The sequence below is a fragment of the Artemia franciscana genome, chromosome 9 (genome assembly GCF_032884065.1).
Source record: "Artemia franciscana chromosome 9, ASM3288406v1, whole genome shotgun sequence".
In the NCBI taxonomy this organism is placed as follows: domain Eukaryota; kingdom Metazoa; phylum Arthropoda; class Branchiopoda; order Anostraca; family Artemiidae; genus Artemia; species Artemia franciscana.
This window is the reverse complement of record NC_088871.1, coordinates 8,842,650-8,858,138: the sequence shown is the minus strand read 5'-3', so window position 1 is coordinate 8,858,138 and position 15,489 is coordinate 8,842,650. Positions and strand designations below refer to the sequence as shown.

General features: G+C 32.6%; 1 protein-coding gene across 3 annotated transcripts in view; it reads left to right on the top strand.

Moving 5' to 3' along the window:
* The window catches only part of LOC136030961 (rho GTPase-activating protein 18-like), a 155,355-nt gene extending 141,039 nt beyond the window's left edge, over positions 1-14,316 (top strand). For all 3 annotated transcript variants that reach the window (XM_065710105.1, XM_065710106.1, XM_065710104.1), the window contains exons 14-16: positions 3,514-3,680; positions 6,820-7,004; positions 9,989-14,316. In XM_065710105.1, the coding sequence (XP_065566177.1) occupies positions 3,514-3,680; positions 6,820-7,004; positions 9,989-10,089 (453 nt within the window). In that variant the 3' untranslated portion in view covers positions 10,090-14,316. The remainder of the gene's footprint in view (positions 1-3,513; positions 3,681-6,819; positions 7,005-9,988) is intronic.
* The last annotated feature ends 1,173 nt before the right edge of the window (positions 14,317-15,489 follow it).

Below are 15,489 nucleotides of genomic sequence, written 5' to 3'. Positions count from 1 at the left end.
ACTTCTAGGGGGTGTTTCCGACTTTTTTCGAAAATAGGTTAAATATTCTCAGGTTCGTAACTTTTGATCGGTAAGACTAAACTTTATGAAACTTATATGTTTGAAATCAGCATAAAAATACCATTTTTTGTAATGTATCTATTGGTATACATTTTGAAATAGGTGGATATATGTCAAAGAACAAATTAAGTTTTGCCGCACTAAACGAGAATTCTCACTTTTAAGCAGGTGTCTTATGAATTTTTGAGCCAAATGAAGGTGAGGACCCTCTTTCAAGTAACGATTTTTATTAAGAATCTTCATAATATGAAGGTTTCGCAGGAATGTAAAGTGGTTGTAAACCTCCTGATTGAAGGTTTCGAGCTAAAATGTTAAAACCACAAAAATAGGTTTTGCTTCGATAATTTCTATAGAACAGTTTTTTTTTTAATGCGATTGACATTATTATAGGTAAAACTACCCCCTATTGCCTCCTATTTAATGAATCAACGCTTATTCTCTTTTTTCTTGAAGATTCAGTTATATAAAAGGTATACTGAAATTACTATAACACTCATCATAAGATCATTCTAAGATTAAAGGTATCATAAACATTTAAGTTTATGAAATATCAGAAGTTTCTAAAAGAAGAAAATATGTGAAAAATTTTCCTTTTTTATGACGCACAGTTAAATAATTTTTTTTTCACGGCCTTGAAAAATGTTGTTTGCATAAATCCTTTATGGTTTACAAACGATTAAAATCACAACAGAAGCAACAACCACAAGTGCAGACTCTGCCACTGTTCTGCACGCAATCAGACCTAGGAGGAATAATAGGGTCTGTTAAGGGAGAGGGTGTCCCCAAAAGGTTAGGAGAATCTCTCAATAAGTCAGTACCCCAGCGCACGTTTCTTCAATCCAAAATATTCGTTAGGACAAAAAAGACCCAATTCTTACATTATCACTTCAGTATGTTTACATATCGTAAAATCAAAATTTATCTTCTTGTCTTATTTTATATCTTCCTAACTCTCTACTCTCTTATGTTTTTTTTTACTTCTTTTAAATTTTATTCCTTGCAATACTTGGAACACAGCTTAGGTCATAAAAAGAAATCCGATTTCATATTTCTAAGTAATAGGCAGAATTGAATTATAATAATAAGCAGAATGAGTAACAATAATAGGCAGAATTGCAATTCATAATTGATGGTTGTTTAACAATGGGTAAAGTAAAGTGAATAATTCTATTGACGAAGTGAGAATTCGCATTAAGCCTTTCTTTATGCAGCTGGTAAACTTATTGCTTCAGTCATATAATTTGATTCTATACTTTTATTAAAGAGTGTCTTCATTAAGCTTAAATCATTAATAAATTGTAATCTTTTTTTGTTTTGTATGTTTTCTTCGTCTGAGGCAGAATACGGATCATGAGTATCAGAAATGTTGACCACTGGCAGTGCACTAACTGCTCAACTAACTAACTAACTAACTAACTAACTGGCCTAACTAACTAACTAACAAACATAAAATTATCGACGGTCGTCAATTTTTCAGTCAGCTTCCGAAAGGAATATCTTCTTCTTTAACAAACAGATTTCCGACAATACAATGACTAAATCTTAATCCTCTAATTTACAAGGAAATAAAGTAAGCTTTGATGCCATTTAATTGGAATTACCCCTCACCAAAACCCTCCCAGAAGCCAAATTAACTACGTCCCTAAAACCAAACAGCCGATATAATGCAAAGAAACGGTTATTGGAATTGATATACCAATCATCAGGCGAGAATTTCTGCGACATTCTTTAATAAAAAAAAGTATCTTAGTTAACAATGTTTTCTTCAAAAATGTGTTAAATTGTAAAGCTTGAATGTACCAAGAACGCGAAAATGCCCGTTACGCAAGTGTGGACGGTAATGGTAGCACTAGTTACTTCAGGGGTGGTAATCCAGAAGATGTCATGTGATATTTTTTAAATTGAGGTTTTATGTCTTCCCCCTAAAGTGAATAATGTCTACCCATCAGTTCAACCCGTTCTCCTTTAACTTATTGTGTCTTTAAGTTGTTTAGAAATACCGTATTTTCCTAGTTGCTGTAAGATATTCTTTTCTCATTCACAGGAATAGCTAGACATAGTAGCTTTTGACATTGAAGCTATTTTTAAAGGATCTTGAACGTCTAAAATGTATTCTGTTTACGAACAACTGCTTTTAACAACAGTAAAAAAAATGCTAGAAAAAGAAAAAGAAATAATTTTTTCTACTCTGCTATCAAATCTACTTCATGTATCATACGTCCTTTTGGATCACTGAAGACGATTAACTCGGCCTTTAATAACCACCAACATAATGACTATCTTGTTTCTTTTCTTGTTTTTTTTTTCAATAAAAACCGGTTATAACATTAGAATTTAGTGTGGGTTATTAAGATTTGCTGGTACTATTTGATAGTCACGTCGCAAGCCAAAAGTTTGCCAAGGTGCGGCTTGCCTATGGATGCAAAGGAATTTGTGTTTGGCAACCCCAAAAACCTGATATTATTCCGACATAATAGTTTCAATTAATTGTTTGTGTTGCTGTTTTGTTTATGTGTACCCCTCTGTTTCTGCCAAGTCAGGATTAGGTTTTGAAAATAGACGTTCTATTAAAGATATTATAAGCCTTTAATAGTAGTTTAGACTCCTTTTAAAGAGGTTAAGTATTAGCTAGGAAGGTTGTAAAATGTACCGATTATGATCCAGTGAGGAAGATGGTTTAGGGTTTAATACTTGTATGAAAAAAATAGAATTTTTGTTTAGCCTGAGATTTTTTAGAGTGTATCTTTTTTGTTTAATCTTGTGAAACATGGAAGGTACGACAATTGGGAAGAACGAGGCTGGTGGTGATGGATTCCTCCTACATTTTTTGCCTCCCCTCGTCCTAAATTTGGAAAATTACCTTTTTGCTAATTCCATTAAAATAAAGTTGGGAAAAACTAAATTGCCCTCCCCCTAGATTAAAAAAAAATGTCTCTCCCTACATTTACGTGAATTAGCGCCCCGGGAAGAGGGATGCTTTAGAAAGGCACTGCAACAGCATCTTTCATATGAAGTCCAACCTCCCAAAATATAGAAACTTAAATATTCGAGTCCCAAAAAAATTCTGGAAAAATGGGTGTAGCAAAAACAAAGAGAAAGAGAGAGAGAAATACCGTATTTAAGTAGAACTAACAATGCCCTACAAAGACACCAAAAGTTTAAATGAAAAAATGAAAAAGGAAAGAGTAATTTAACACCAAATTAAAATAATATAGCCAATAAACATTAAAAAAATAATAATGACGTGCTCAACATAACTGGTTTGTCTATCAAACAACTTATTTTTCTTTCTCAATTCCTATATATGTAATCTTAATCAGAGATAAGAATAATTACAATTATTACACTAATAATTACAATCTTATTCATTGTAGATTTGATGACTTATTAATTAAATGTGATTCTTACTTACGTGATAATTAAGTGTGATAATTAAAAATTTTTTTTTTTTAGGTACGACGTCTTTTATCACGAGGAAAGCGTGAAGCCATTTATAGAAAAATCGTCAATGAAGTTGACTTTCAAGATGGCATTTTGCGAGTAAATGCTCACCAGTGGCTTGTTGAACAATACCCTGTAAAATTGGACGTACGTTCCACTGCTGCTGGTGTGATTATGAGGTGAGATAGCTAGCCATAACGTCAAAATGAACCAAAGATTTGATAGTTGACAATTTTAAGACCCCACTGGCTATGCGTGACAAAATGTAAAAACTGTGAAAAAGAAAACGAGGATATTCTCAGCCAGTGAAAAAAGGATGGATAAATAAGCAGGAGACCCCACCCTCTGTGCACAAATGCAAATAGAAAGTAAAAATATACGAATAAAAATTTAAGGACACAATAAAAACAAAGCAAACCTCAATTTAGAGGAAAAAATACTGATTTGGTAAACAAGCGTAGGGAAGTAGGCTAGTTGCCCTTTGATGATTTTGTTCGTTGAAAAGTACACTAGAACCTTTAATTTCATTCGAGCAAGCCTTCTCAGAATCTTCTTCGCCTTTTTCAAAAATAAGGAAAATTTTGATGAAATTTATATATTTGACATCAAAGTAAAAATCCAATTCTTTTGATCTTCTACAAAAGATGTCTGCCACCTTTCTCCTGGCAAAAATTACAAAATTCCACATTTTTGTAGATAGGTGTTTTAAATCTATGAAGTAGTGTTTTCTGATATGTTGATCCTAATGACGCAATTTTTCATTAAGATCACTTGACTGTTGGGGGTGTTTCCTCCCTTTTTCAAAAATTAGACGAACTTCTTAGGCTTGTTCAAGGACTGAAGGTCATTCTGTAGTTGCTGCAGCAGGACTCCGGTAATATTTTAATGGCATGTTTTGAACATACAAGATGCACAAATTTTCAAATGAAAACATCTGAAAACCTCTGCATGCTTCCTAATAACCAATACTACATTTAAATTATAAGCACAGTCCGAAACTGGCAGACTTTCTACCGGGGCTGTGAGAGGTTAAGTCATCCTCAAAGACATAGCTATTAGACTTTTCGACAATGCTGAAGAAAATGGCTATCTCAAAAATTTGATCGGGTGAATTTGGGGAACAATTAGCGTGGGAGGGGGCCTATTTGCCCTCCAATATTTTGGTTACTTATAAGGGCACTAGAAATTTTCATTTCCGTTTGAATAAGCCCTCTAGCGATATTCTAGGACCACTGGGTTGGTTCCATCCCCCCCCCCCAAAAAAAAACGCATCTGAGACCTGTCTTCTAGCAGAAATACACAATTCCACATTTTTGCAGATAGGAACTTGAAATCTCAACAGTTCTCCGACACGTTGAATCTGATGGTGTGGTTTTCCTTAGGATTACATGATTTTTAGGTAGTGTTTCCCCCTTTTTTCGAAAATAAGGCACTTTTTCTCAGGTTCGTAACTTTTGATGTGTAAGAATCAACATAATGTTGATTTTATGTTGAAATCAACAATAAAACTTCAATTTTTTTATGTATCTATTGGTATCAAAATTCCGTTTTTTAGAATTTTGGTCACTACTGAGCCGGGTCGCTCCTTACTTATTGTTCGTTTCCACGAACTGTTTGATTCGAGTTGAAAAGCTCGTTTTCTGGCAGATTGCCCCAGACCTTAGTTCCTCCTATACTGCCAAAGGTGCCCAGGACCTGAACCAAGAGCCTCCAGTTATCCTTTTGGTTTGCTGCAGTTACCATGTGCTCCCACTTGGATTAATTATATTATAATTATTATATATATATACTTATTATTTGATTATACTTATTTGATTAATTATACTTATTAAGGCTATGCCAGCCAGTGCTAAATATATCGTAGTGGATTCCTGTGTCCTCCCATTTACGAGAGCATGGAGGACGCCGTTAAAGGACAAAATTTGAAATTCTCAAGTCATTCAATCTGAGGAGATTTTCTAAGTATCTCTATCTCCCTACTCTGATAGTGCTGGCTTCAAATGATTGTCAAGTGGCATGTGGCATTGACTTGTTCGTGATTTTCTTCGTCCAGTTAACATTCATTATTCTCTGAATACACGTATCTTCAAATGTTTTGATTCTTTTCTTCTTGATTGTTTTCAACTTCCATGTATCTGAATTGTATTGAAGAACAAGCAGAATATTATTATTGAAAAGTCGTAGTATCAGGCATAGGGAATAATTCTGGAATCACCCTATGTCACAGAGTTTGTTAAAGGTGTCATTTACTTGGCCGATTCTTGCAAAAAATTCTTGAGCCTCTGAGACAGTATTTTCGATTGCACCGTACAAGCATTTAAACTGAACTGCTTGTCCTGAGCATTGTTATTCATGTAATGTACTTTATCTTCCCATAGTATATTTTTATACATACTTGATTAGCTTTTTTCTTGGAGTCACTGTTGCAGGACATCCAGCCAGTAAAGCTTTGTTTAAGATAAATAAAAGTTTATTGTTTCCTTACCCTTTAAATCTTTAAAGCCACAAAATCAACAATATCCCTGTAAACCCCGTGGAAAAGTATATGCCCATGGATTTTGTTCGGGGGGAGGGGGTATTTTGGAGGGGGGCTTTACAAAAAAAGTTTTAAAAAATACCAGAAGTTTGTTTATATACATTTTTGTTACGTGTTTGACGAGTCGGACAGATTTAGGGGGGGGGGGGTCAAAGCCTGAACCCCCCTCCTGGATACGGCTTTGCCTGTGAAAAAATTTGCCAAACAGAATTACTGATACCAATTTGTTGAGTTAGTCAATTATAGGATTAAAAAGCAATAATTCTATAATCATTTTACCTAAACAAATCGGAATCAATAATTCCTTTTAATAACTCTGCAGACTTTGCAAGCATGTCATTTACTTTATGAAGCTATTAATTTATGCGATAAGAAAAAAAGATTTGCACCTTGTTTAAAAGCCATGAATTTGTGATATCAAGGTAAATCGATAATCAACTTGGCAGTACGGGGACATCCCTGCAACCTGTCCCTGTGAAAAAGACTTAGTAATTAAAGCCCTAATTTGACACCCTACCCAACATCAATGGACCTGGAAGGTGTTCATCATTTATCCTTAAAAATTAGTGTTAAGAGTTTGAACTTGACGCTAAAACCAATAGGCCTTGGTTTACTTTCTGCCTAGCTAATTCTTGCCCAAGAGGGAATATGGGTGTAAATATCAATTGAAAATCAAACTGGCTTCATTGGAAAGTACGTATTTTATAGAAAAATGTATTTACTGTTGTATTTATTTTACATCGATTTCACTTTTATATTCAATTAGATTTATTTATTTATAGGGTGGTGGAGGACTTTATTTCGAGACCATCAAAAGAAGGAACTTTATTAAGACGTCGGTCAGACCAAAGACAAGGAAGCAATGATTCAAACACGTCAGCAACAAATTTCTCTTGTTTACTAAGTACAGCTAATACAGAGTTAACAATTGCTAGTCATTCTCTGTTCGAAGTTGGTGGTAATATTGGTAAGTATTTTAATTAAAGTCTAAAAGGGGGAGGGTATGGTCTTCTAAATCTGTAAATCTTGAGTTCTCAAAAGCAGATTTTGACTGTCCTGCAGTCAAGATGGCGGTAAATACCGCCAAAAATATATTGATAACAGAGATGAAGTCTTAAATATTCTTAAAGATTACGTTCTAATTACCATGACTAAAAACCGCAATATTAAGGTTTAAATCGAACTTAAAATAACACCATTAATGCTATATATAATAATTTCTTCCCTCCTTACAAATTAAAGTAACATCTTTGCACATTTTTGTCATGTTTCAAGAAAGGTTTAATTGGTAGGCTGTCTGAAATTGAGATTATACCATAAATTTCAGAAACTTAAACCTTCAGCAATAAAGATTATTTTTTTACTCAAAATCATACTACAGTATAGTTCGGTCAATTTTGAAAGAACAAGAGTGCATAAAGGTGGAGTAAATAACCAGTTTCTACCCTAATAGGGTTTGATTGGGTCTTGCCATAAGGAAAGCTTTTTTGAATTTGGTGCCTATGTGGAACCCAACTCCCATTCAGGACCACCACTTCAACAAGATTTACTTGCATGGAAATAGTTTGTGGGGTGTAAGGGTCAGTGTTTTAAAGAAAATGGGCTGCAGTGAGTCAAAATCATTATCTTAAAAAACACAAGTTTTACAGGAGATAGTAAAAACTAAAAAATGTGTTGTTTTTGTTTACTATTATTAGCAAGTAGCCATTCTGAAAAAAGCGGCTTTTTGGCATTAATGAGGCAATAAACAAATTTGCATGCCAAAAATTCAATTTCTAAAAGTCCGAAAAGGCTCATGATATATTTTGAAAAAAGTAGCTCTGCTTTTCTGTCAAAAATATTTTTTTCCAGTTCTAATTTTGGTTTATTCTGAGTTTTTCAGTTATAGTCCTGGACCCCTCAATAGACGTTTTTTTTTATCTTTTAACGAACCCAAACATATTTTGTTAAAGGAATTTTCGCAAGCTGATGATCATTCGAACCCACGTACTTTGACCCTCACTATTCTATTGGAAAGGAGTTAGGTGGATAATTTCTAAGGTACTGGTGTAAATTACTAAGCATCTATACTACATTCATTTGCACTTAATCCTAAATTTTTAAATGCTTAGAATCGTTGAACTAAATGAGTTTCATAAAAAAAAAATTCTAACAGGAATAAGGGTCTCCACCATTTTCTTCTGCAGATCACTATGCAATCTTAAACATTTTTTGGGGTCAAATTTTGCCAGTGTCCTATTTTAACCAAGAATGAACTCTAATAAGGGATCATAGGGCATATAAAAGGTTCAAACTAGTTGAATAAAGGTTATAAACCTTCAAGTATTTGAAAAACAAACTACTTGGTACTTTTACGTTACACATAACCTTATGCTATATTTATGTGACAAAGGCTGGCTATATTATACATAAACGTTGCCTATAGCTATATAAACGTTCACCTATGTTCTATCGATCTATGCTACACAGACTTTGAAGCAATAAATTTTTTTTTGTTTTATGTTTCAACTTTGCTTTATGCTTCCCCCGGAAAAACTTTGATTTTTAAATATTAATTTTGCCCGTTTTTAATTTAAATTTAACGTAGAAGTAACACTGCCATGGTCAGTTTTATTCGAGGGGATGGTGGCAGCCACCCCTTATATACAGAATTAACCTTCAAGTATAATGAAAAATAAGTTACAGGGTACTTGCGCTACACAGAGTCTCATGCTATAGCTATATGACAAAAGTATAGATATAGAGTTGAAAACAGTGAGATTTAACGAAATAATGGCGTCTTGATTTCGGTACAGAACACTGTGAAACACCATTTTTGGAAAACTCGGTACCAAAAATGAAATACAAACATTTCGTTAATTAGGTAAATCTAATTGACTTGACTTATTTTCCTCCATCCTTAAAGGTAGCCATTTATCCTTGAAGGTAGCCTCTTTATTCGTAACGGCGTGGATGTACCTCCTGTATGTCTTGCAGTATCCTGCTGAATGAAAAAAGTTTGGGAGTTGGGGGGATGGAAAGTTATCACTCCATCTCGTTGGAGGATGACCTCGAGGATGAGAACCAATAGCCTTTGAAGATTATTTTTGGGAGACAGGAATGATCAATCTGTTTGAAATGTTCGACTCATCCGTTGGACATAATCGAGTCATTGATCGAAGTTACCGAACAATGTTGTTACATTAGAATCATGTCTTACTATATTGTAATAATGCTAATACTATCAAAGACCTGTTTATGTTTCAAATCGGGAATTTAACATTGCCAAAAACATTATTAGTAGTTTTTTCAACTATTTTTAAATTTGTGTTACTGTTGCATCATTTCAATTTTCATAGCAACTTAGCGGTGACGTATCTACTAATTTTTGCCAAAGCTCGTAATAAAATTGAGGAACATGACAGAACGTCAGAAATAGTAATTTTTGCTGCAGAGACTTTCGTAAAATTCTGAATGGTTTCTACATCAAACTTGATCACGTGGGAATAATTAGGGGAGGACATCCCACTCAAAACGCCTTTTTAAAACTTGCAATCTAACCAACGAGAAAAAGGGATAATACTTTGTTAACTTTTCAACACTTTCAAAAAGTTCTGTAATTCCATTGGTTTGTTTTGTGACGTATTCCAACACACACTAAATGGTATGCCAACCACGTTATTCATTACTCCCGAAAAGAAAAAAAAAACAATCTTTTCAAAATCAGGCTAGCTATTACTAAGCAGCGAATTTAGATTAACAAGGAAATTTAATTTCTAGAGAAACAAGCTTTGCCTCTTTAAATTGTGATTGGCACTTTAGTGAACAATATTAAGCCAATAAAAACTTATCAATATTTCAAGTTCGTAACATCATTGTTTAATAAAAACTCTATTTCCCTGTGCAGTAGCTACTATACGTGTGCTAAGATCTAATTAAAATTGGCCTAATTCATGCATATTTTTTTTCCAGGCGAGAGAAGATTAGATCCCAATGCACTAATGATGCAAGTGTATAGCGATAACCCAAATGCATGTTGGGTAATCAAGTGCCACCATCCAGGAGCAAAATAGAAAAGATATTAGAATTTTGGAACGTCAATGGTTAACACCAAGAGACTGGCAATGATGCGGCTGTCGAGTTTCTTCAGAAAAGTCTTGTTGGGTCTTCTGTAAGTTAAGGATAAGCTGCGTTTGTTTGTGAATATCTTATGAGGAGAGGTGAAACTTTCCAATATGTCAGTGAGGGTGTTGAAAACTACAATTCTCTCTTGAAATAGGCCTAGCAAGTGATGCCAAATATTTCAAGTCTTCAAAATTTCTTCAAGGTTTATATGAAACGGAATGGTCAAAGATTACCCAACTTCACTTAAATATGGCAATTGATTCTATGGAAAAAGATTACCCAACTTCACATAAATATGGCAATTGGTTAAGAAGCTAGTCTAGTGATATCTGGTGGTACATTTGTTTGAACGCTCAAAGTAGTTTATAACAATTGTTATGTTTTAATCACATGCTGTAGTACCAGAAACTATTATAAAACAATCGTAATGGTTTTATGTCATGTTTAAAACTCTAGTGATGGAAGTTTCGTAATGGAGTTATTCTCAATTTTCTACCCGTTTCATTTTAAATATGAGTCATTAAACTGTAAATACACATTTTAAAAAATGAAATGTGAAACTCCACATAGCTACTCTTATGTTTATTAATACTATATTTTGAAAGCTTAATGGCAACTTACGGTAAACGATCGATTTCCGATTGAACTACCTCTTGTATTTTGAAGAGATTCTTAAAATCTGACAAATAAAATTAATGCAACTAACTCAAAAAGTTTCCTTTGTATTGCTTGTCTATGCATCATTAAAATACAAAAAAAATTAGTTCATCCGTAAAGCGCTTGTTTACCCTAAAGTGTGGAAATTTTAAATAAGTAGATTCACATTGTTGCTTTAATAAATCATTATATTTGTTTCTATGTACATGCTGTTTTATGACTGTTAGTGTCCTTTTATATTCAATATACTCATTGATTCTTGGGTTTGTATTTTACTCCTCAAATATTTTCTGTTGTGTTTACACGTTTTGAACGACAAAACGTTTCATTGAGTTTGCGTAATTAATTATGTGTTATGTAGGTAGATATGCATGCCATATCAAACAGGTTGGTTGCGTCAATTCAAAAGGTTCTATGTTTAACAGGGTAAATCAGCGTTAAATAGCTTATTTTAAACAGCGTAAAAGGTGTTGATCAGGGTTAAAAGTATGTTAAAGAGCGTAAAAGGTGGTGTATTAAACTGTGTAAATCTTAAAATTGATTATAAAAACAGGAAAATACCTTTCAGTTTCTTTGGCTGTTATTAAGAAGTAATGGTTTTAAAAGAACGATTTTCTTGAATATCCAAGATGCGACAAAATCCATTCCGATAGATAATGATTCGATTTTCAACTATTTCTGTAAGCGAATAACGAACACAACGAATAACATTAATGCTCAATTCTATTCCAGCACCCTTAACTCTCGAAACCCCTCAAAAATTATTCATTTTGCTAACATTTTCTCCTAGTACACTCAAATTATCAGCATAATCTAATTCTAGGAGGGTTTTACTTTAAAATTTAAATCCAATATTCTCTCATAGACTTTGTCGTGTTCCGTGGATGAAGTCCATCAAAATGATCTATTTAAATGAGATAGAACGCAGCCCTGCTGAAATCGTGATTCAATACAACACCAGCTACTAACCTTATTTCCTACTTTAACCGCAGCATATGTTATTCTCGTACGTTGCATGTTTCACTTTAATGTATTTACCTAGAATTAAATACGAGGATAGGAACTTTGCCAAAGCTCTTCTGTCGGGCGAATTAAACTTCCACTACTAGCAGCTCAACGCAGCATCAATCCGACGAAAATTAACGAATAACGAATCCGCTTACAAAAAAGAAGAGAAGCTTCATATAATCTTAGGAACCAATAAACTTCGGGAAAATTGAATTGACCAATCGATCATACTTGTGTTGTTAAAGAGGATGAGCTGCAAATTCAAATATTTTATTGTGCCACCTTTTGAATTAGTGTAGTCGAGGGTGCAGTTAAAAATAATTTTTTAGAATTTATTTTTACGAATGCTTAAGGTCTCTAGGATGCAATTGATAAGTATCATTTATCGTTTGCCATGTGAAAGGGCGGAAACAGTGTACATAGTCAAATGCTGGAAATGAACGCGCTTTCGGTTCATTATGACCAGAGCGTTGCACGTTCAAATCTTGTAGTAATCAATATGGAAATTATCAGTTGTTGCAAATTAAATTCTATTACGGACCATACAATTGGTTGATCCCATTCGTGCTGATTTTTATTGACTAAAACTGTAATGTGGTAAACAATTGCTTTCTGGACGAAACATTTTTTTAATATTTTAAAGAACTTAGTTGAGATAGAAGAGTGAACTTTTCAGAATCTGCCTTGAATAGATATTTGACCTGATTCTAGAAAGTTTTAGTTGCTCTAACATCTTCTTTAAAATAAGGAAAAAATTTGTCGAAAAAGTAATTTTTCCCCCTGTGTGCGTAGAAATGCTGATATGGCTAGAGGAAGATGTGTAGCTTGCAATAGAGGACCTTTCATGCACGAATTTCGATCAAATAGCAATGCTCTGAATAATACAATTGACACTGTAAACGGTTTGCTCAGTAGGTGAGCGCAAACCAGACATTCGTGCAAATTTTATTCTCCACCAGAGATGGTTTTAGGGGAGGGACAGAGAGGGCACTTGCCCCGGGTGCAGAAATTTTTGAGGCGTAAGATTTCGAACAAATAATCGAACAGTTATTATCATTTCGCAACTTTTGAAATTTTATTTAAAGTAGAAGGCGGATATAATAAATGAAAATAATTAATAAATTACTAATTGATTAATAAAATAATAATACATTAAAAAATAATTGTATAATAGTAGTTAAAATATTTAATCAAAATATTGAAAAATAACTGAATTAATAAATACAAAAATAATTAATTAATTAGTAAATTGAAAATACTTTTGTAAATAAATGAAAATTTTGTTAAAACTTGACCTGAATATTTTGGGAGACTGGGGAGGGGGCCCTAATCAAGATTTTGTCCTGGGCGCAAGAGAGCCCAATGCCGTCACTGAAAGGGTGTTATACAGAACGCCCGGTTATATGCGAAAGTGCGAATATTTTAGGCGTTGTAATTTATGTTACCCGTAGGTAATTTATTTTGGAAGATTTCTTAGATGGCCTAGTTCATAGACTGATAAATAAACACAAATGTGAATAAACAACAAATAAACACAAATAATAAATAATAAATAATAATCAAACAAATAATAAATAATAAACAAATAATATATAATAAACAAATAATAAAATATAAATAATATAATATATATAATATATATATATAATATAATAATAATATAATATAATATAATAATAATATAATAATAATATAATAATATAATAATAATATAATAATAATAATAATAAATAATATAAATAATATAATATAATATAAATAATAATAAACAAATAATAAATAATAAAACAAATAATAAATAATAAATAAAAAACAAATGTGATAAATAAACACAATAAATAAACACAAATGCGACTGTTTGAGAATTGATCAAACCCAACAAACGATGCAATACATAATGAATATGTAATATAATATGATCATATAATACCTTTGGTTCGCTTTTTGCCAGTTGCTTTTGCCAAACAAAGCTAAAACATAATTTTAACTTCTTTTTTTAAATTATTACAATTAGAAACCTGCTGGGCTTGAGAAAAAATGATACCAAGTCTTGGAGCACTTGAACATTGGCATATTAAAAAAAAATATAAGTAAAAAAAATGTTAAGTAAAAAAGATTAGATCTGGTACATTTGTTATTCATTTATGTTTTTAATTACAGATGTATTAAATCACTTCCTCTCTTTATTGATTCCAGAAATATAGTATATAAAGGTTCTTTTTAACGTTTTTAAGTCAAATGTTTAGTTTTAGTTTTTGAATGGGTATATTTACTGTTTAAACACCCTCGATGTTTTTCTTAAGAGTGGTGACAGTCTTTAGCATGTTTCATGTTGTACATATGTATAAAAGATTTGGAAGTTTAATAAACCATAAGAAAGTGTGATCTAGTGTGATTTACATCTTGTTGACCCGGTTGTGCTCAATTTGCTTATTAACCGTTGGTGCTAATAGTCTAAAGTGAAGTTATTTATTACGATTGTTTTTTGCAATAAAATTAATCTAAAGCTATGCAGTCACATTTTAATTTTGCTGTTTAGGTTTTATGTCCTCAGGCAAATAACCAAAGGACTTATTTTTCCTCAAGATTGATTATTATGCTCCGACATTAAGGTCTGTGTTCAAATTGTGTTCAAAAATTGTATTACTTTAAGCATAGATGTATTGAATTCATGTGAATTACCCAATAGGTGAATTCAACCAAAGGATTCGCCAAAAATTTTTGTAAATTGCCAAAAGATTTTTGCCAATCGATAATGATTGCTTTTATAACATATTTTTTCATCCATCACTAAAAATACTTTAGTTCCAGAAAAGAAAGATATCAATTCCTACGCTTGCTAATAAGATCAATCAATCAATGAATTTATTAATACTAAAAAAAAAACAGTTACAAAAAATTAAGTAATCACGAGGCCCAAGAAGCTTAGCTTGTAAAGAGCCAACAAAACAAAATAAAACACCTATAAATCACATACAAAAAAAGCGCATACAAAAAAAAAAAATAAAGAAAAAAAAAAGAGACAAGACAAGGACATTTATCATATAGGAGATATAGAAGGAAATTTAAACATATAAGTGAAAAAGGATTGAAGACAAGAGATGAAAATTTTGGATGGAATCCAAAAATATTTTTGAATAAAAAAATATAGTAAATAAAGAGAAGAGAAACATATAACTAGGGTAAAAAAAGAAAGAAAAAAAGGAGGAAAAACTGTCTTTATAGAGAGAAAAAGAGGTGCATCAAGAGAGATGGAGTTCCATAGTAGAGCTGATTGATAAGTAGGGGACCTCTGAGCTGTTATTGATGATTATTTGGGTAAAATAAATCTTTGAGAAGAACTTCATAAGGAAGAAGAGTACCTAACTGAGTCTGTCCATAAGAAAAACTGCTGCAGGACGGTGGAAGTGTACCTAGAAAAGCAGAATGCGCTAAATAAAGGTTACTTTACCTACAATGAGATTCAGCGGAGCAATTCCAATATCATTATAAAGATCAGAGGAAGGGTAAGGCCGAGGGAAGAAAAGTTGCCTTCACTGCCCTATCTTGGGCTCTTTGAAGTGATCAGAGAAGAAATTTGTTAGCATAACCCCAGAGAGAGCAACAATAAGAAAGGTGAGGATAAATAAAAGCATAATAAAGAGAAACCATAACCTCAGGAGGAAGAAATGAAATAACCCGGT